At 48.2% G+C, this 20,000-nt stretch overlaps 1 protein-coding gene across 4 annotated transcripts in view; it reads right to left on the minus strand.

The window, feature by feature from the left end:
• LOC118235092 (sodium/calcium exchanger 1-like) overlaps window positions 1–20,000 on the minus strand; it is a 40,328-nt gene that overhangs the window by 7,765 nt on the left and 12,563 nt on the right. For all 4 annotated transcript variants that reach the window (XM_035432093.1, XM_035432092.1, XM_035432091.1 and 1 more), the window contains 2 exons: window positions 17,300–18,856; window positions 14,838–15,364 (listed from right to left, as the gene is read on the minus strand). In XM_035432093.1, the coding sequence (XP_035287984.1) occupies window positions 14,838–15,364; window positions 17,300–18,649 (1,877 nt within the window). In that variant the 5' untranslated portion in view covers window positions 18,650–18,856. The remainder of the gene's footprint in view (window positions 1–14,837; window positions 15,365–17,299; window positions 18,857–20,000) is intronic.

Consider the following 20,000-nt stretch of genomic DNA (forward strand, 5'->3'; position numbering starts at 1 on the left):
AGACAGAGAGATCCTTGAATCTTCAATTAAAAATGATCAAAATCCGCAAGATATCCCAATCTCACCAACTGACACCTCTCATTTGCAGAGCCAGAGAAACCTTGTGCTTCTGACAGCATCAGAAATGAGATTCAGAACGCAGTGCTGGCGCGCGGCAGAAGACTGTGCTTAAGTTATTCAGCCTGGTATCTGAGTCACAGCTCCCTCCCTGTCATCGGCAGGCTGAGGCCCCCGATCTCCGGCAACGTCAACATAAATCGGAGTAATTGCCCGAGCAGTAATCTGAGGAAGTTATTTTTGTAGATTCCTTAATACGAGACTCAAGACAAAAATCCCTTAAAACGCACAGTGAGAAATAGAAAGGTTTTTTTGCATGCGTCATTGACTCTGAAAAAATTTACCGTATTTGTCACTAAGGCCGATTCCATTACATTTATTTTCGAAGTGGGAAAAGTACATGACATATTTACATTTATGTAAACAGAAAACAAGTGCGCTGAAAATATTAGCAATAAAAGGAGAGTGGCCTTCAAACAAAGTCATGATGAGAGTTTATTCTGAGTAATGTGGAATCAAGCGTTTGATATGCAGCATGTTGGAACAGTCAGAAGCTCCTGACCACACACCGATTGAGTCTTTTTTTATTAATTGACTTTTTTTGCTCTATACAGATGACCTGGTGCTCCTTTAACACAGAGAACAAGGGTTACTGTAGAACCTCATGCTACTGGAGCAATACTGACAGAACTGGGCCCTGGCCAGACCAACCCACAGGACCACAGTAGGCCACGGCAATAAGATCATCAAAGGCACAGGAGATGACTTCACCATTAAATATTGCAGGTAGAATCTGGTTCAAACTGTTTGATTTATAATTCAGCAAGAGAGGTGGAATCAAAGTTGCAGTTCCGCCTTAACGGTGTAAAATATTCGAGAATTATAAATATATATTTCCATATATCTGACAAAATTATAAAGTCTCTCAAAGGATGAAAAACCAGAAATCCCATTAGAAAAAGGTCTGACTGCCCCAATTACAATGAAATATATCTCTGCCTGCCATAGACTGAGGGACCTGTAGTTGTGAATACATACTCATTACCACCATCATTTTATTTTAAAATATTACATACCTGTAATTATTAATCTGTGTTTCAGAGAGTGCTAAACCGTTTATAATAAACTACAGTAAATAAGGTACTTTTCAACATAGGAAAGAGAGAGAGAAAGTAGAGAGAGAGAGCGAGGGTAAGAGAGAGAGAGAGATAATGCAGTTCATACACACTTGCCATTGTAAATGGAGAACACAGTGTCATCTCTGAACTGACAGATTTCCTGTAGCACACACTGACTGCTCTGGTTACATAAACTGTGAGCAGTGCTGTTATAAACCCAATGCATGCCAAGAGAATGATATTCATTTGAATCTGAATTTGGAGGAGAGCGCTAAATTTTTTCCTGCCAAAAACATAAAACTGGAATTACCTTTTTAAATTCACCCCTTCAGTTACACACACACATCAGTACACACACACACACACACACACAAGCTACATCTTTACATACACACACACAAACACACACTACACAAGCATGCTACATCCTTACATACACACACTAAAGCATGCACACACACACACAGATCTGCCAATTCATGTCAGCTTAAGACTCAGAGCACAATCCTCAGGGGGTGACGGAAGGACTGGCAGGACACACTAAAGGAAACGTAGAGGGAGAAAGAGAGAGATAAGGACCAGAGAAAGAGCTGAACTGAGATGTACAGAAAATGGATGGAAGCCTCTAACAATAGCAAGAAGAGGGGGGAGAGAAAGATTGAGGGAGAGAGAGGGAGAAAGAGACACACAGACACACACACATACACACACATAGACACATGCATGCACACACACCCATCCACCCACAAACACACTCCTGTCCCCCTCTCCCTCTCAAAAACTAAAATTTCAATTCAAATCAGCTTTATTGGTACAAGGTGAATGACGACATTTTCTCTTGTTTCTATCACTGATATAGGTATGCTTATGTACTTGCTTACTAAGCACAGGCAAAACAATTAGTTTAGACCTGAATTTGATTATGATGATAAGACAATCAGCACACTCTCTCTTCCATCCTCCTCCTTTAAAGGGACACAGGTAAGTACAGGTAAGAACAGGGGGAGGGACACAGGTAAATACAGGGAAAGACGGGGAGGGACACAGGTAAATACAGGGAAGGACGGGGAGGGACACAGGTAAATACAGGTAAGGACAGGGAGAGGGACACAGGTAAGTGCAGGTAAGGACAGGGAGAGGGACACAGGTAAGTGCAGGTAAGGACAGGGAGAGGGACACAGGTAAGTGCAGGTAAGGACAGGGAGAGGGACACAGGTAAGTGCAGGTAAGGACAGGGAGAGGGACACAGGTAAGTGCAGGTAAGGACAGGGAGAGGGACACAGGTAAATACAGGGAAGGACGGGGAGGGACATAGGTAAATACAGGGAAGGACGGGGAGGGACACAGGTAAATACAGTGAAGGACAGGGAGAGGGACACAGGTAAGTGCAGGTAAGGACAGGGAGAGGGCTGATTGGTGAGGGGAAATGATCTGTGTTGTCTCATAAATCAGGCTCCGCCCACCACAGCTCCCATATCGCCATAGCGATCAGCTCAATTAGCAAGATGTTTTCTTATCGCAGTGATTAAAGACTAATCTCTCCATTTGCAATGTTTTTAAACAAATCCCCCCACCCTGCCCCCCATATTTAATTAAGTCAGCATGCTTTTCCTTTATTGGCAAGAAATACATAGAGCAAATACTGTGTAATGAAGAAGTAGCAGTTGGATGAAAACAGGTTTTCATCGCAACCAATCAACATGCGAAGCTGCTAATGCTGTAATTACCACAATGAGCTTTAGAGTTTCTAACGCTTGTACTGAAGTCATCTGGTCTTATTTTTGGCTGTTTTAAAAATGGAGCACCTTTTCAGATGGGAATAATTATTTAATATGAGCATACGGAGCACTTGAGTACATTGTTAGAGATATTCAAACACCTCCAGTAGGTTTTCACAGAATACCGCGCACTGAATGTACACTGTTCGCAAACTGGCTGATTTAACAGACCCCATATTTTACCTTCACGCAGCACAATGGGTTTGATGCCGCCCTAATCCAAATTCATGCGCGAATATTAATTTCATAGAATCTTTCTCCCGGTTGCCGCGCCGACAGACCGAAGCCGTAATTTTCCGCTCAGAGTAACAGTAACTCAGCATATGTTCCAGGCCGGTGTGACTGAGACTGGAGAAAATATCGCTTCTCACTGTGAGTCACTGTGTTTTAAAGGGCCGGGAGCAGCAGAACCTTCCACAGTAAAACGACAGGAGGATCAGGCTCTTTGCAGCGCGTACGCATTTAACGGCTTGTCCTGTTTGGCCTGGAACCAGGACCCGCAGATTGGCCCAGTAATTCACTGATATCCACACTGGACACAGTCAGAGCCTCTATGCTACGATATTGGAGAATCCTCATGAATCCTGTTGTATTATTATTATTATTATTATTATTTTGCAAATACTTGTTCAATGATTATTGTCATTTAATTCTGCCTGAACTGTTACCCTCATTATCAACAGTTAGGTTCATGAAGCAGGCCGTCTTTTTTTGTTGTTGTACATATTTATTATGTTGTGGAATCCTACATTGCCTGGGGACTTCTGTAAACAGGTGGTTTTTCAATTTTTTCCCCATTAAGGTTTCAAATTACTTTATTTGCATGATATGCTAACAGTATACTGCATTTTTGCTGACGTTTACCAGTTAATATCAGTAAGCAAAAGTCAGCAAAATTGCATAGATTAGATGAATTAGGCAGTTTATCTTCCTACTCTTTCCTTCTTTCTTTCTCTCATTCTTTCTCTTTCTTTCCCTCTTTAATTACCTTAGGTGGCCGCTGGCATTGTGTGTTTTGAATTGTTTTGACAAGCAGAGGTAGTTAGCGCCTTTCCTCAGTGATTACCCTCCCTAATGTTTGCTGTTGTAAATCTGCATGTTGATTTGTCAGTTATTCCCCAGAGTGCAGTGTGACTGCAACTCATTCACCATTACAGGCCCAGTGATTTACATTCCCCCGAGAGTGTGTGTGTGTGAGTGAGAAAGAGAGAGAGTGTGTGTGTGTGTGAGTAGAGAGTGTGTGTGTGTGTGTGAGTGAGAAAGAGAGAGAGTGTGTGTGTGTGTGAGTGAGAAAGAGAGAGAGTGTGTGTGTGTGTGAGTGAGAAAGAGAGAGAGTGTGTGTGTGTGTGAGTGGAGAGTGTGTGTGTGTGTGTGTGTGTGTGTGTATTTGTGTGTGTATGTGTGTGTGTGTGATAGTGAATGCATTTACACAGTCCTGTGTTCTGCATTTTATGTTTTGTAGAGTGCTGTGTGTTTATTGTTATTTGCTGTAAGGGTCCTTGTGTAATGTGTACATTTACCTCCACTCACCAGAGACCTTGACTTTTTATTTATACATTTGCCCCGGTTGCCATGCCAACACTGCATTTCCATGCATCACAGATTCAGTGACACACACATGCACATGCATGCACAGGCACTCTCTTGCCCACACACAAGCGCGCGCACACACACACAGCACATGCAAGCACAGGCACTCTCTCTCTGTCTGTCTCTCTCTCTCTCTTACACACACACACACAGACTCACACACAAAGGTTGTGTACCACATGGATAGCACATATACTATATATATATATATATATATATATATATACACACAAAGAACAGGACACTGCGGGCACGCACTCTCTCTCAGAGAAAACACATTATCAGCAGCCCATACTGAGCATGTGCACACAACTGCCCCCACAACCCAACACTGAGCATGCCCACACAAGATGGGTCTCTCTCTCTCTCTCTCTCTCTCTCTCTGCACAAAGAGAAAGTGAAGTCTGGGGAAACAATTCAAAATGGCATCTCTGTCTCTCTCATTCTCTCACTTTGTCAAAGATCACAGTCTTTGTCTTCTGAAAATGACCTGCCAGGGCCCAGTGCTGACAGTGTTGCTCCAGCAGAACCAGGGTGAGGTGAACCTTTGCTCTGAGGATGATGAACCAGTTAATCGACACACAGAGTTAATAAAATCTTCTTTATGAAGGCCTGGAGCTACTGACAACTGACACTGAAACATCACTAACTCACTGAAATAGAGTATATCACTATAATTAACAAAATACTGCAGACAGTGCACAAGATTATAGCCACCTCACACCATGAGTATTTATGAAGAATTCTCTCCCTACATTAGCATCGCATGCTGTACACTCATTGTCCCTGAATGCTCATTCTATCATGCTAGATACTTTAACCCTCAGCCACTTTCAATCATTCTACAGAACACATTATTTTGCCAATGCATTTGAGCCAAAGAGTTTTCCCATTTTGTGAAAATAAGAGTGGTAGTGCAGAGGACTGCTACTGTAGGAAGCCAGCCTAATTCCCTCCACTCCATTCTCATTTCAGGAGTGAATAATTCTTGTGTTGAAAAGGCTACAAAGCTATTTCCCCAGATTACTGGTAACTCCTCGATGAATATTATCGTCCCGTTTATCTGCACTTTTGAGATTTGGGGAAGGCAGGCTGGAATTGGGGGAATTGGGGAAGAAAGCTGGAACGAAGCAGCAGGTTGAATAATTTAAGCTTAGCATTCTTCAGCTCGGCTTTGCTGGTTTTTACCCACATTCATTTCTGCTTCTGTCAGGGCTACAGGTCGTTTATTTGTCTGGAGGCTCGAGTTAAAAAAATTCAGCGAGGCTGAGTTATGTAACGGGCTTTAATTGTTTTTAATTCATGATTCAAGAGAAGTACATTTTTATTCTCTCTCTCTTTCTCTGTCCCAGTTCCTGGGCTCTTGGGTTAATCACCAGGGTCATGGTATCAGTGGCCATGCTTAATGAACGCCTCTGCTTTATTTCTTATCCATTAAAACACATTACATTACAGACACAGCTTCAGCATTTTATGTTCCATCCATTTATACAGCTGGATATATACTGAAGCAAATTTAGGATAATTACCTTACTCAAGGGTACAATGGCAGTGTCTTACCTGGGATATGAACCTGCAACCTTTAGGTTACAAGACCAGTTCCCTAACATTATACTTTACATAAAACACACACTCACACACACGCGCACGTGCACACACACACACACTCACACACTCACACACGTGCACACGTGCACACACACACACACACACACACGCACAATCATGCACATGTGCACACACGCACATGCATGCACACATACCAAACAGGGCCCCAACATCACAAACAGAGTCCCCAAATCTACAAACAAGGACCCACATCTCCAGACAAGGACCTACATCTCCAAATAGGCGTTCTAAACACTAGTGCAGAACTCTACATGACAGGACGACCTTGCTCACCAGAACATATACAACCGACATTTACTTCAAGATTCAATCATTAGTTCCTTCACTCGTTCATTATTGGAGAAGGACAAACTATTTAACATTAATCAGATGGATTTAATGAAAATTTTAGATTCCAACGCTTGACTGCTAGACGGGCTTTTAAAAAAAGGAAATGAGAGGGACAGAGAGAGAGAGAGAGAGAGAGAGAGAGAGAAAGCAAGCAGTCAAATTGAGGGCATGTTTTCCGCGGATGATGAGTCCGCTCTGAGCTCTGGCTTTTGTTTGATCTCGTATTAAAGCACAGATAGGCACGGTGGCATGGGCTCTGAATATTAACGCGCCTGGCTTTAATTTTGCAGGGGTGCACTCTAGAACAGTGAGGAGAAGGCAGTACAGTTTTTCGGCTGGGGAAACCAGCAATCCTGAGAGGGCATTGAAGAAGACGTGGGCTGCAAACTGAAAACTCAGACTCTCACATTTTACACTCCCAGCCTGCAGAAAGCTGCCTTTCGCATGTTTGTGGATGCCATTCAGATGCTCCGATACGACCTGTGTCGGATGATCATTTAAAATATTTTAGACGCCAGTAAAATTTACTGCAATGTTTTGAAAGAAACACCAACATTCACAAAATATTCATGACAATTCAAATTTTCAACTTGAATTCGTGTTATGGTTAGTAGATGTTTTGGTAATTATCAACCACTGCTGGTATAACCCAGCCTTCCAGCTCACTGATCCAGCTGTGCTCATTCATGCTCCAGTTCAAGGTGAAAGCGCCCCCCCAAGGTCAAGCTGAAAGCCACGTTGTGTACTAATCACTACCAATCCCCTACAAACACCAGAGACAAACCTGATTGAGCGTGTTCCACTCCTCCTCTCTCCCTCTTCCTCCCCTTCTGTTTTTATCTTTCTTTCCCCTCCAGTCTTTCCCTCCTTCTTTCTTTCTATCCTCTGTTTCTCCCTCCTCTGTCTCTCCCTGCTTGTCTCTCGCTCTCCCTCCTCTCAATCCTTCTGTTTTTCCGTCTCCCACTCCCTTCTTCCCTCCCTCTGTCTCCCTCCTCTCCTGCCCGTAAACCAGAGAGAGAGAGAGAAAGAGAGAGAGGTAGAGAAAGAGAGAGCCCGTGCGTGCTGTACCAAGTACTAATCCATCGAACCGGAAAAGAAAACAGGACTGCATTTCACAGCACAGCAAAAATATGAAATGCTCAGATAAAACCGTGGCTAATGAATCAAAAACAAAAAGGAAAACGCTATGATAGCAAATACAACAGGAGTGATGTAGAGGCCACCGTTCCTGAAAGTAAATCATCTGAAAGGGCCCACAGCCCCCGAACACCAGACTTACTCTCAAAGCAGAACACTTATCAAACTCCCGCAGACAGAAGCCAAAAAATCTCAGGCAGGAGCTGGGAAAAATATCTGGTCCCCTCAAACGGGGGCAAAGCTAGTTAAATAGCTTCCTTTGGCAGAGATATTTGATTATCAGAACAAAACATTTTGTAATTACAGCAGTGGATTTAAATCTGCAGACACAGCGCCCCCTCCAGGACTGGAGTCAAACCTGCAGACGCTGCGGCCCTCTAGGACTGGAGTTAAACCTGCAGCCACTGCGGCCCTCCAGGCCTGGAGTTAAACCTGCAGACACTGCGGCCCTCCAGGACTGGAGTTAAACCTGCAGACACTGCAGCCCTCCAGGACTGGAGTTTGAGGTGCCAGTTGAAGACAATGAAAAAAAGTGCGAGCAGAAGGATATTTAGTGGGAGAATAAACAGAAGTGAAGTTACTGAGTTATTGAGTCAGTAATTCATTCAGGATCAGGCAGGAAGGCTGAGCCAGACACTAAAGCCTGAGAAAAGCTCGCAGTCTTTAAATCATCAGCACCAAGAGGCGCAGCCGAAACCACCCGAGCCCCAATTACCCAAAACACATCCAGCTTACAGGCACAAATCAGCGCGCAGACCTCGTCTACAACACCGTAACTCAGCCGGAAACGAACACCACACTGCTCTTCACTCCAGGCCCGCTATACAAAACCCAACTGGCAGCATCATGATGAGGCCCAGGGTGCCCTCTTTAGGAGAGAGTCCCCAGAGCAGGGGGCTGCTCGGGGAGCCGTTTCACTTCCCTCCCGTCAGGCCAAAGAACCCGAACAGGAAATATACAATATATGGGAGGGAAAATAAGCTTATAAATACAGAGTGATAAATAGGGGGAGAGATGTAGAGATGTAGAAAGAGAAAGACAGAATGTTCAAATTCTCCTGGGAGAGAATATGCAGCTACCCGCCACAGTCCTAAATCATTGTGAAAAATTGCTGATGGTTTTTGTCAATTATTGCTTTTCGTGTATTTGTTGTTCATTTTTTGATATGACATTATTTGTTTATTTGTTGACAAATTACCCCACGGGGTTCAATAAAAGCATACCTTATCTTATATCTCAAGACATATACGGTAGTTTATACACACTGTACTGTGTTTTTTGTAAAGGTTTGGCAGCACAAATATTGAAATATGTCATGCCAATAAAGCATTTCAAATTGAAATGAATTGACAGAGAGAAACAGATAGAGAGAGAGAGGGGGGAGAGAGGAAAGAAAGGAGAGAGAGGGAAAGTGAGAGAGGGACAGGGTGACAGAGAAACATTGGGAGGAACTAAAGACACTCAGAGCAGCGTCTCTCCTGTAAAAGTAAGCACATATGAGTTTATTTAGCCTCTGCGCTCGAGCCCCTTCCACACTGCTGAAGCTGAAGAGCTCCTCCTTTATTTAGCCTCCGCGCTCGAGCCCCTTCCACACTGCTGAAGCTGAGGAGCTCCTCCTTTATTTAGCCTCCGCGCTCGAGCCCCTTCCACACTGCTGAAGCTGAAGAGCTCCTCCTTTATTTAGCCTCCGCGCTCGAGCCCCTTCCACACTGCTGAAGCTGAAGAGCTTCTCCTTTATTTAGCCTCCGCGCTCGAGCCCCTTCCACACTGCTGAAGCTGAAGAGCTTCTCTTTTATTTAGCCTCCGCGCTCGAGCCCCTTCCACACTGCTGAAGCTGAAGAGCTCCTCCTTTATTTAGCCTCCGCGCTCGAGCCCCTTCCACACTGCTGAAGCTGAAGAGCTTCTCCTTTATTTAGCCTCCGCGCTCGAGCCCCTTCCACACTGCTGAAGCTGAAGAGCTCCTCCTGCTGTTTCCCCCGTCTGCAGAAAAGCAGAGGAGCCATTTCCACACAAATAAAGGAGAGGAAAGAAAATTAAAATAAAGTGAGTTAGGCAGATGGAGAGAGAATAGGAGAGAGAAAGAGGGAGAGAGAGAGAGAGAGGGAGCAATAGAGAGAGGGGGGAGCGATGGAGAGAGAGAAGGGGAGCGATAGAAAGAGCAGGAGCTCTGGGGAGCAGTAGAGAGAGAGAGGGAGAGAGAGGGAGAGGGAGCGATAGAGAGAGAGAAGGGGAGCGATAGAAAGAGCAGGAGCTCTGGGGAGCAGTAGAGAGAGAGAGGGAGAGAGAGGGGGAGAGGGAGCGATAGAGAGAGAAGGAGAGAGGGGGGAGAGGGAGCGATAGAGAAAGGGGGGAGCGATGGAGAGAGAGAAGGGGAGCGATAGAAAGAGCAGGAGCTCTGGGGAGCAGTAGAGAGAGAGAGGGAGAGAGAGGGAGAGGGAGCGATAGAGAGAGAGAAGGGGAGCGATAGAAAGAGCAGGAGCTCTGGGGAGAAGTTCAGCAGCAGGAGCTGCCAGTGATTACGCAGAGCAGGGAGATCTCTGCGATATAATAAGACAAAGAATATAATTAATCTCAACACAGCTCACTTCACCAGCACGGAAACAAGCAGGAATACACTCAGTCGCCCCCCTCTGAACTCAGTCACTGCGTACTGTTTCACTCACGGGGGGGGGGGGGGGGGGGGGGGGGGCAGACAGAGGGAGAGACTTCCTCCTAGCGTGGATAATCTGACCAAATACAATTATAATGAAACAAATAAGAAAAATATTTCACCTATTGGAAAAGAATGACAAAAACCCAAAATAAACTTGATTGCTATTTGGCCCTAAACTGACTGTGCTGATTCCCTGATTACAGGCTGATTACCTGAGAAAAACCATGGCAGTGTACAGACTCAGTGAGCACAGCTTGGCCATCGAAAAATGCAGACACAGGCAGACCTGGAGTGGTGGAGACAGAGCTGCACTTCCTCACAACCAGTAGGACTTACCAAGACACAAGGGAGAATTTCTAACAAAATATGTCCAGAATTTTAAATTTTAAATGATCAACAGAAGCTCCCCTAGTTATTAGGGGAACACAGAAAATGTATTGGACCAGAGGCAAATTATGTTAAAGCTTTCCATAAACAGGGGGACAACCAGTGAACATATTAGAATAGGCCTGTGTTTGTCTGTACACCGTACATCTAGGTCTATGTTTATGTGTTCAGTGTTTTTTTTCTGTGCTCTGGCAATATAATAAATATCTTGTCACGCCAGTAAAGTGTTTTCAATTAGAATTTGAGACAGGGAGACAGACAGAAAGAGAGGGACAGAGAGAGAGAGCAAGTTGATGTTGTACATTATTTACATGTTCTACATGTGCTGTGGCAATATTGCCTTGATTGTACTGCCAATAAACCCATTAAATTGGAATTATAGCGAAATGGTTGAGAGAGAGAGAGTGAGTGAGTGAGTGAGTGAGTGAGAGAGAGAGATAGAGAGAGAGGAGGGAGAGAGAGAGAGGGAGAGAGGGGGGAGAGAAAGAGAGAGAGAGAGAGAGAGGGAGAGAAAGAGAGAGAGAGAGGTACTGGATGAGTCAGGTCTGCTGAAATGCAGTGCTTAGCAGTGAGCCTGGGGGGGGGGCGTGGTGGGAATAAAGAGTTAAAGCATATACATGCACCATGCAGTCTCTCTATCTGCAACACAGCCCTCCACTCATTTACCCAAAAATCCATCTGTCTGCTTATCCATCCATCTCTCTATTGACCTCACTCAATACATTAACAGCACCGTTCAGCGTGTTTATTGCAGCAGAAATATTTTGCCGAAGTGGAATCATCGCACATCAAGTTCCCAAACGAGTAGAAGTACTTCGCTGCCATGCAGGTTTACACCCTGATGAAAGTCGTATTCACAAAAACCGAATGCCTAATTAACTGTAATCCCCAGCCCGGCTTTATCCTGTGAACAGGCTGTGCTACTTCATCTAATGCCTTTTTACGCAGTCCCGGGGAAAACGCATTCAGCTACACTTTTCAGAACAAACAGATTTATAAAAGGGCTTTTTTTTTTACTCGATTCCGCTTTAATTTTGCCCAGGCATCAAATCCTGGACTTCAGCAAGGAGAAGCGCTGCCCCAGGTGTGTGCAGAAGCGATGCCCCGGGTGTGTGCAGAAGCGCTGCCCCAGGTGTGTGCTAATGACACAGCGCAGGACGCTTCGCTAACGCTCTCACTGTTAGAGCGAATGACAGAGGAGCAGAGCGATCTTAATTCCACATTACAGGAGAGTGTCATTTCAGTTTGGCATGGGGCGGGGCGGGGCGGGGCGGGGGGGTTGGGTCCTGGCCGGATCCCCAAATACCAGCTTCTGTGTGTGTGTGTGTGTGTGTGTGAGTGCATGTATGGGTGTGCATGAGTGTGTGTGCATGTGCGTGTGTGTGTGCATGTGCATGAGTGCATGTGAGTGTGTGTGTGTGTGTGTGTGTATGCGTGTGCAGAACTAATGAAAGAAGACAGAGAGGGGGAATGATAGAGAGAAAAGCAGCAGAGTGCACTGTGCTGCTAATTGGTTCTGATCTTAACAGTGAGTTACACATGAGTTACTATCATCACTGGGTAGATCATTTAATGAGGGGAGAAATTATTAAAAGTGCAGTACATCAAATGAGCATGCACATACACACACCCACACACACATATAAACACACACTCACACACACACACACACACACACTCTCTCACACACACACACAGACACACACCCACACACACACACAGGAGCTCCAGGATGCTCGACCTTGACAGGGGTCAGGCAGAGTGAGTTGGATCGCCACTCCTTTGGGTTTTGGGGGTTTTCTGTGTTTCTGTTACAACAGGGATCGTCCCCAAATCTCTGGAATCATCCCCAAATCTCTGGGATTGTCTTCAGATTTCCACAAAGCCCCACTAGCAAAGCCTCCCATATAAACCATCTGCCCTGCGAGGGAGCCTGAGAAATTACACCACTGAGGATGGAGAGAGAGAAAGAGAGGGAGAGAGGAAGAGAGAGGAGAGGGAGGGAGAGAGAGAGCAAGAGAGAGGAGATGTGGAGAGAGAGAGGGGGGAGGGAGAGAGAAAGACAGAGAATAAGAGAGGAGAGGGAGGGAGGGAAGGAGAAAGAGAGAGAGGGGAGGGTGAGAGTCGATATATAGAAGGAGATATGGATAGAGAGGGAGATGATTTGAAATAACGTGTGCAGAGATTCAAAGCAGAGGGAGAGGGGGAGCTGGAGGAGCGTGCCTTCAGGACACCGAGCAGTCAGGCTCAATGAGGCTTTGTAATAAAGTAGGACAGGATCCCATCAGGAACATCACACACATCTCTGTCTTCCTCCCCTCTCTTCCTCTTTTTCTCTCTCTCCCTTTCTCCCGTTAACTCTCTTTTTCTCGCTGCATGCTTATTAGTCTCAGCCTGTTTTCCTCCATTGGGTCATGCACTCAATCACACAGAACTTTTCACTCTCTAAAACAAGATCTCTCTAATCCAATCAGAGGCACCAGCGCAATTTAAGCCAATCAGAGGCAGCAGCACAATTTAAACCAAAGCAGTGGCATCTGGGAAATAAAAACAGTGTAGCCGAACCTCTTCCACACTGACTCTGTTCATTACTGTACTCTGCACACACACACACACACACACACACACGCACACACACGCACGCAGTACGCACATCATTACACACAGGCGGCTGCCTACTTGGAGCAAGATTGCTAACTTTGCCAATGTTGGCAAGTCACAGTAGCTAGCTAACATGCAACTGACAGCACTAAACCACAAAGAAACATGTTAAATCTGCTCAATTCAAGCTTACTGCAATTTCAGTCATTTTTAATTTAAGTGGGGTGACCAATTCTGATAAAAAATGTTCCTTCGCTGCAAGGATACAAGATCTAACAATGCAAATTTGACAGCATCCTCCAACTTCAACGTCACAAAACATGACGTTGGTGATCATCCCAATGATAACGAGAGGCTGGGCATAAAGAGTAAGCAATTAGATCTTTTAGAGTTCATTTCTTTGCCTTCATTAAAAAAAACATTTTTCTATTTTATTTGAATCATAAAATATCATGAAACTTCTTCCACTTGGCGGGTGCATTTCATATTTTATATAATATTTGTTGCTTACTCTTTAACCCACAACCTATAGCCTCAGCAGGTGGAGAGACAGCAGATGTCCTAATACCAGAATGAGTGTGTGTGTGTGTGTGTGTGTGTGCAGGGAGAAAGCCACATTACATAACCGCCTTCATCAAACAGCCACCTTAACCCTGTTCTTAATGATGCGGCAACATCTTTGCCAAATTACGTGGCCATTGTGCAGTTTTGGCTGGTTTGACTCATCTCAGCTACGGCTCGGGCCAAACAGGAGCACTTCTCCTCACGTCACCAATGAGTACCCTCGCCACTAATACCAATGCCTGAACTCCAGTGTGTGTGTGTGTGTGTGTGTGTGTGTGTGTGTGAAGTGTGAGCATGTGAGTGTGTGAGAGTGAAACACTGGTGTGGGCTGAGAGAAGCAGTAGGGTCGGCTGGAAAAATAAATAAAAATGAAATAAAACAAAAACTCATCTAAAGATGTCAGGTTCCAGAGGAAATATCTCCTCAATTCCCTCTGCATGGAACTCAGTTTATGTTTTAGTCACCTTCAGGGGACAAATAAAATAAAATAAAATAAAGGTGTTTTGTCATCATTTGAGACATCATCTCTAAGGAGAAGCCCCTGTAAATGTATGTGTGTTTGTGTGCATGTGCGCAAGTGTGCGTGCATGAGTATGTGTATTTGTGGACATGTGTGTGTGCATCAGTGCTCGTGATACTGAAAAAGGTCCCTGAGCTCACATTGTTCCCACCGTGCGAGAGAAAATCAGATGCTGAGAATGAGAAAGAGAGTGAGGGGTGTGAGAAGAGAAAAGAACACAGATAAGAGAGGGAGAAAGAGGAACAAATTTCTTTCCATCTTCAATCCCTTAAAACATACAAATTGGGAGCACTTAAAACAATGCATATACAAAACACACACACACGCACACTCACACACACACACACTCACATACACACACACACACTCACTCACACACACACACACGCTCACACACACACACACATACACACACACACACGCTCTCACACACACACACACACACACACACACCAGGGGGCGCTGTGACTCACATGGTCTCGTCGTTCAGGAACTCCAGCTTGCCGGCGATTTCCTCGTAGTCCTCCCCGGCCTTGGCGGTGCCCTCCTGGGTGTGGTAGGGCAGCGCCACCTTGCCGCGGGCGCCCGAGGTACGCAGCACCTTCACCTGCATGGTGCCCACGCTCTCGCTCACGCGCGCCGACGCGCCGTCGAACGTGAAGATGCCCGCGTGGTCGTCGTCGTAGATGGTGACGGTGGTGGAGTGGGCGGGGCCCAGCGCGGCCTTGGGCGGGGCCAGCAGGGAGGAGGCGGGGCCGCCCAGCAGGCTGTTTCCCGCGGCGATGCCGCCCGGCTCCGGGGGCGGGTGCTCGGACCGGCCCGCCACGCGCGGGTTGCTCAGGTGCACGTGGAAGTACTCGTCCTCCTCGAAGATGTCGTCGTCGATCACGCCCACCGTCAGCTCCTTCAGCGTCTCGCCCGCCTTGAACAGCAGCGTGCCCTCCGCAAACTCGTAGTCCGAACCCGCGTTCGCCGTGCCATCCTCCGTACGGAAATCCACCTGGGGGGGGGCATAGAGAGGAACAACCCCCATAATCAGGACAGGCACAAGAACAGGAATAGAGACGAACAAGGCTGGGGGGGCAGCAGGGGGCAGGTATCAGTGTTGCTCTAAACTAATGAATTGTATTTACCAAGCTGGTCGGTGGAGAATGAGCTGCCCCTCTATAGCTGGACTTCCTCCTGAGATTTCTTCCAATCAGGGAGTTTTTTCTCACCACCGCCCGAGTGTACTTCCTTCCCGACGGGGAGTTTTCATACTGCTTCTGCTTGCTTTTAGGGGCCTAGTTGTTGCTCAGTTCAAGGCTGTTTGTGACAGTTCTTTTTAAAAAGCACTATACACATTTATGTATTACTATACATAAAATTGATTTGATTTGCTTTGATATGCTGTATATGCACGCATACGCATGATACTATATTTCCTTTGGAGGATAATGTGTGAAGTGTGTGCAGTGTGTGCAGTGTGTGCAGTGTGTGCAGTGTGTGAAGTGTGTGCAGTGTGTGAAGTGTGTGCAGTGTGTGCAGTGTGTACAGTGTGTGCAGTGTGTGCAGTGTGTGAAGTGTGTACAGTGTGTGCAGTGTGTGCAGTGTGTACAGTGTGTGCAGTGTGTGCAGTGTGTGAAGTGTGTACAGTGTGTGCAGTGTGTACAGTGTGTGCAGTGTGTGCAGTGTGTACAGTGTGTGCAGTGTGTGAAGTGTGTGAAGTGTGTACAGTGTGTGCAGTGTGTGCAGTGTGTGCAGTGTGTGCAGTGTGTGCAGTGTGTACAGTGTGTGCAGTGTGTGCAGTGTGTGAAGTGTGTACAGTGTGTGCAGTGTGTGCAGTGTGTGAAGTGTGTACAGTGTGTGCAGTGTGTGCAGTGGTTCGGAGGGAGAGAGGCGGCTAATGGAGGCTGAGTTAAAGCATTAGAGAACAGACCCCAGGACACACAGAGGAAAGGGTGTCGTTAGCTGAGCTGATTTACTGTTAGCCGCAGTTTAATTTTAAATGATTTCCCAGCTTGCTCCTGCACAGGGGCTCCCCAACCTGCCAGCAGTGAACAATGAGGGGGTGCAGGCAGTGAGATGAACCACTTTCACCGGCATTAATATCGCCCAAACTTGCTGCTTCATTAAACCAAACCCAAAAACTCACTCTGTCTTTTCACTTCTACTCTTAAACCACCCACTTGTTCCTCACTTTGATACCTCTCTACCCAAGCGTACCTCAATTTGATATCCCCCTACCCAGGCGTACCTTAATTTGATATCCCCCTACCCAGGTGGACCTCAATTTGATATCCCCCTAGCCAAGCGTACCTCAATTTGATACCCCCCTACCCAGGTGGACCTCAATTTGATATCCCCCCACCCAAGCGTACCTCAATTTGATATCCCCCTACCCAAGCGTACCTCAATTTGATACCCCCCTACCCTCACACTGATACCCCCCTGCCCAGGTGTGCCTCACACTGATACCCCCCTGCCCAGGTGTACCTCACACTGATACCCCCCTGCCCAGGTGTGCCTCACACTGATACCCCCCTGCCCAGGTGTGCCTCACACTGACACCCCCCTGCCCAGGTGTGCCTCACACTGATACCCCCCTGCCCAGGTGTGCCTCACACTGATACCCCCCTGCCCAGGTGTGCCTCACACTGATACCTCACACTGACACCCCCCTGCCCAGGTGTGCCTCACACTGATACCTCACACTGACACCCCCCTGCCCAGGTGTGCCTCACACTGATACCCCCCTGCCCAGGTGTGCCTCACACTGATACCCCCCTGCCCAGGTGTGCCTCACACTGATACCCCCCTGCCCAGGTGTGCCTCACACTGACACCCCCCTGCCCAGGTGTGCCTCACACTGATACCTCACACTGATACCCCCCTGCCCAGGTGTGCCTCACACTGATACCTCACACTGATATCCCCCTGCCCAAGTGAGCCTCACCTTGACGGAGCAGCCGAGGTCGCCCCCGTGGCGCAGGACGGCGACGGTGAGGGAGCCGCAGTTCTCGAAGCACTGGTAGTGCGCGTGCTGGAACTCCAGCAGGATGGTGTTAGGGTCGTGCTCCTGGGCGCAGGCCTCGTGGCAGCTCACCACCTTGCGGGCCTGGTCGGCCGCGTGCTTCTTCAGGATGTTCCCCGCGCCGATCATCATGCGCGTGGCCTGGATGCGGTAGAAGGCCCGGCTCTTCTGCTGCTGCACCAGCACCTGGTAGTTGGCCATCTCGATCAGCTGCTCCATGTCCTTCTCCGGGTGCCTCTGCTTGAGCTCCTTCAGGGTCCGGGCCATGTCCCGCCGCGCCTCGTCCTCCAGGTCCCGCCCGCCCGGGCTCCCGGGTCCGCCCCCTCCTTCCTCGGCCCCGCCCAGCATCCCGTCCAGCGCCTCCTTGTGGGAGTTGAGGCCGCCGTCCATCTCCACGTCCATCTTGGTGGCGAGCGCCCCGTCGCCCTCCGACTCGACGATGATGCCGCGGCTCTTGTCGGCACGGTAACGCTTGTGGACGTACTTGTAGAAGAGCAGGCGGCGGTCGGCGATCCAGGCCTGCAGCACGCAGAGCGGGAAGAAGAGGAAGGTGAGCACGGCCTCCCACACGTCCACCACGCCGGGCGAGAACACCGACAGGATCAGGTAGAGCCAGATGTAGGCGAAGATGCTCCAGGCGGCCGTGACGAAGAAGACGCGCAGGTGCTTGGTCTTGCGCGTCTCGCCGTCGGGCACCACGTAGACGCACAGCGCGATGATGACGAACATGTTGAAGGCGGCGCTACCCACGATGGTGCTGGGCCCCAGTTCGCCCGCCTCGAACTTGTGTCCGCACACCTCGATGACGGACAGCAGGATCTCGGGGGCGGAGGAGCCCAGGGCCATGAGCGTGAGGTTGGACACGGTCTCGTTCCAGACGCGCACGGTGGCACTGGCCGTCTCGCCGTTGGGCTTCTTGATGGTGATCTCGCGCTCCTGCGAGGTGATGACCTCGATGGACGACATGAAGCGGTCGGCGATGATGGACATGCCCAGGAACATGTATATGAGCGCCACGAAGTACACGATGGCCCGGGCCACCTTGTCCCCCGCCGACGGGTTCTGGGGGTTCCACATGGGCAGGACCACACCGTCCGAGCAGGGGTCCCCACTCGAACAGTTGGAGGGGTGGCCGGGGGTGGGGTCGGGCTCGGGGCTCGCTCGGGCCAGGGGGAGCGGTCCCAGCAGGAGGAAGAGGAAGAGGAGGATGAGGAAGAGAGGGAGGCGGAAGGAGGGCGGAGCCGAGAGCAAGGGGAGGCGGGGTCCTGGCATGGCTGAGCGGGAGCAGCGGGCGGCGAGATTCACTCCTCTTTCTGTCTCTCTCTCTCTCTCTCTCTCTCCCCGTCACACTCCTGTCTGTCACTAAGTGGATTCCCCCGCTTTGCGTGTGAGATATTCACACACTCTCTCTCTCTCAGTCTCTTTCTCTCTCTCTCTCTCTCTCTCTCTGTGATATGGGAATCTGACCAGTCTTCACGCCTGCAATAGACAACAGAGACAAGACAACCATCGTCCATCAGTCTGTACCCTCTGCAACAACGAAAAACAAACAAAATAATAACACTACATCAACCGCATACCTGAACAGCATTAAAGATTCACTGCTTCCAGTCCATCTCATGCACATCTGTTTCAGATTGCCTGCCACTTCCCGACTCTTAATGTATTCCCCTGGCTGTCCTGTTCCCCCCCCCCCCACGAGCGTGTTCTCCAGAGGGATGCTGGGACAGGCGGGGGTCACCCCGGGTGACCGGCTCCATCACTGCTGGAGCTTCTCCAAACACGATGTACCCCCCCCCCCCACCCAAATCACTACCCTCCCAGGGAGAGGGTGAGAGGATGTAAGAGGAATAGAGGGGCCCAATATCTCTCCATCTCTCTCTCTCTCTTACGCACACACTCATATGTAAACACACACTCACTCTCTCTGGCCAGTGTGCAGCCTCATTAATCACAGCCCTGGCCGGTGTAGCGGGGTTCGCCTTTTCAGCTGTTTACTGTGTCAGATCCCAAACCCATTGAGCAGGCTGCAGGTTTACAAGGGTGAGGCACCGTCCAATCAAACGCTGTATAGCTATCAGAAGGTCAAAAGCCCCTAATCTGCAGAGTGTCTGAGTCCCTCTCAGCTTACTGATCTGGAGTCAGTCATCATGAGCACATTTTCATTCTCTCTCTCTCTCTCTCTCATTCTCTCTCTCTCTCTCTCTCTCTCGCTCTCACTCTCCTTCTCTCTCACTCTCTCTCTCTCTCTCTCTCTACAGTTAGAAATTAGGCTTTTTCCACAGCTACAAGGTTCTGAAATTCTGTACACAAACACATTATTAATCAATAAAGTTAATCAGGTGTGTAAAGGAAACGCCCCATTGCTCGTATCCAATCAGGCACGGCGCTCAGCATGTGACAGGGCCCTGCCCGAGACCCGCCCACTGCCACGCCCATCCAGGTAGCCATTCCAGGGTAGTCAATATTCACCTGCCCTCCACCTTAATGACAGGGATCAATACTCCCACCCCCTCCCGCCCAGCTTAATTTAGTCCCGCAGCCTGGAGCCCTTAGGCATTCAGAGAGCAGAGCTGATGTCTCTACACAATAAGCGCAGAAGGAAGGCTAGCTGGCTAGCAGG

This window comes from Anguilla anguilla, chromosome 9 (assembly GCF_013347855.1).
Source record: "Anguilla anguilla isolate fAngAng1 chromosome 9, fAngAng1.pri, whole genome shotgun sequence".
Lineage (NCBI taxonomy): Eukaryota > Metazoa > Chordata > Actinopteri > Anguilliformes > Anguillidae > Anguilla > Anguilla anguilla.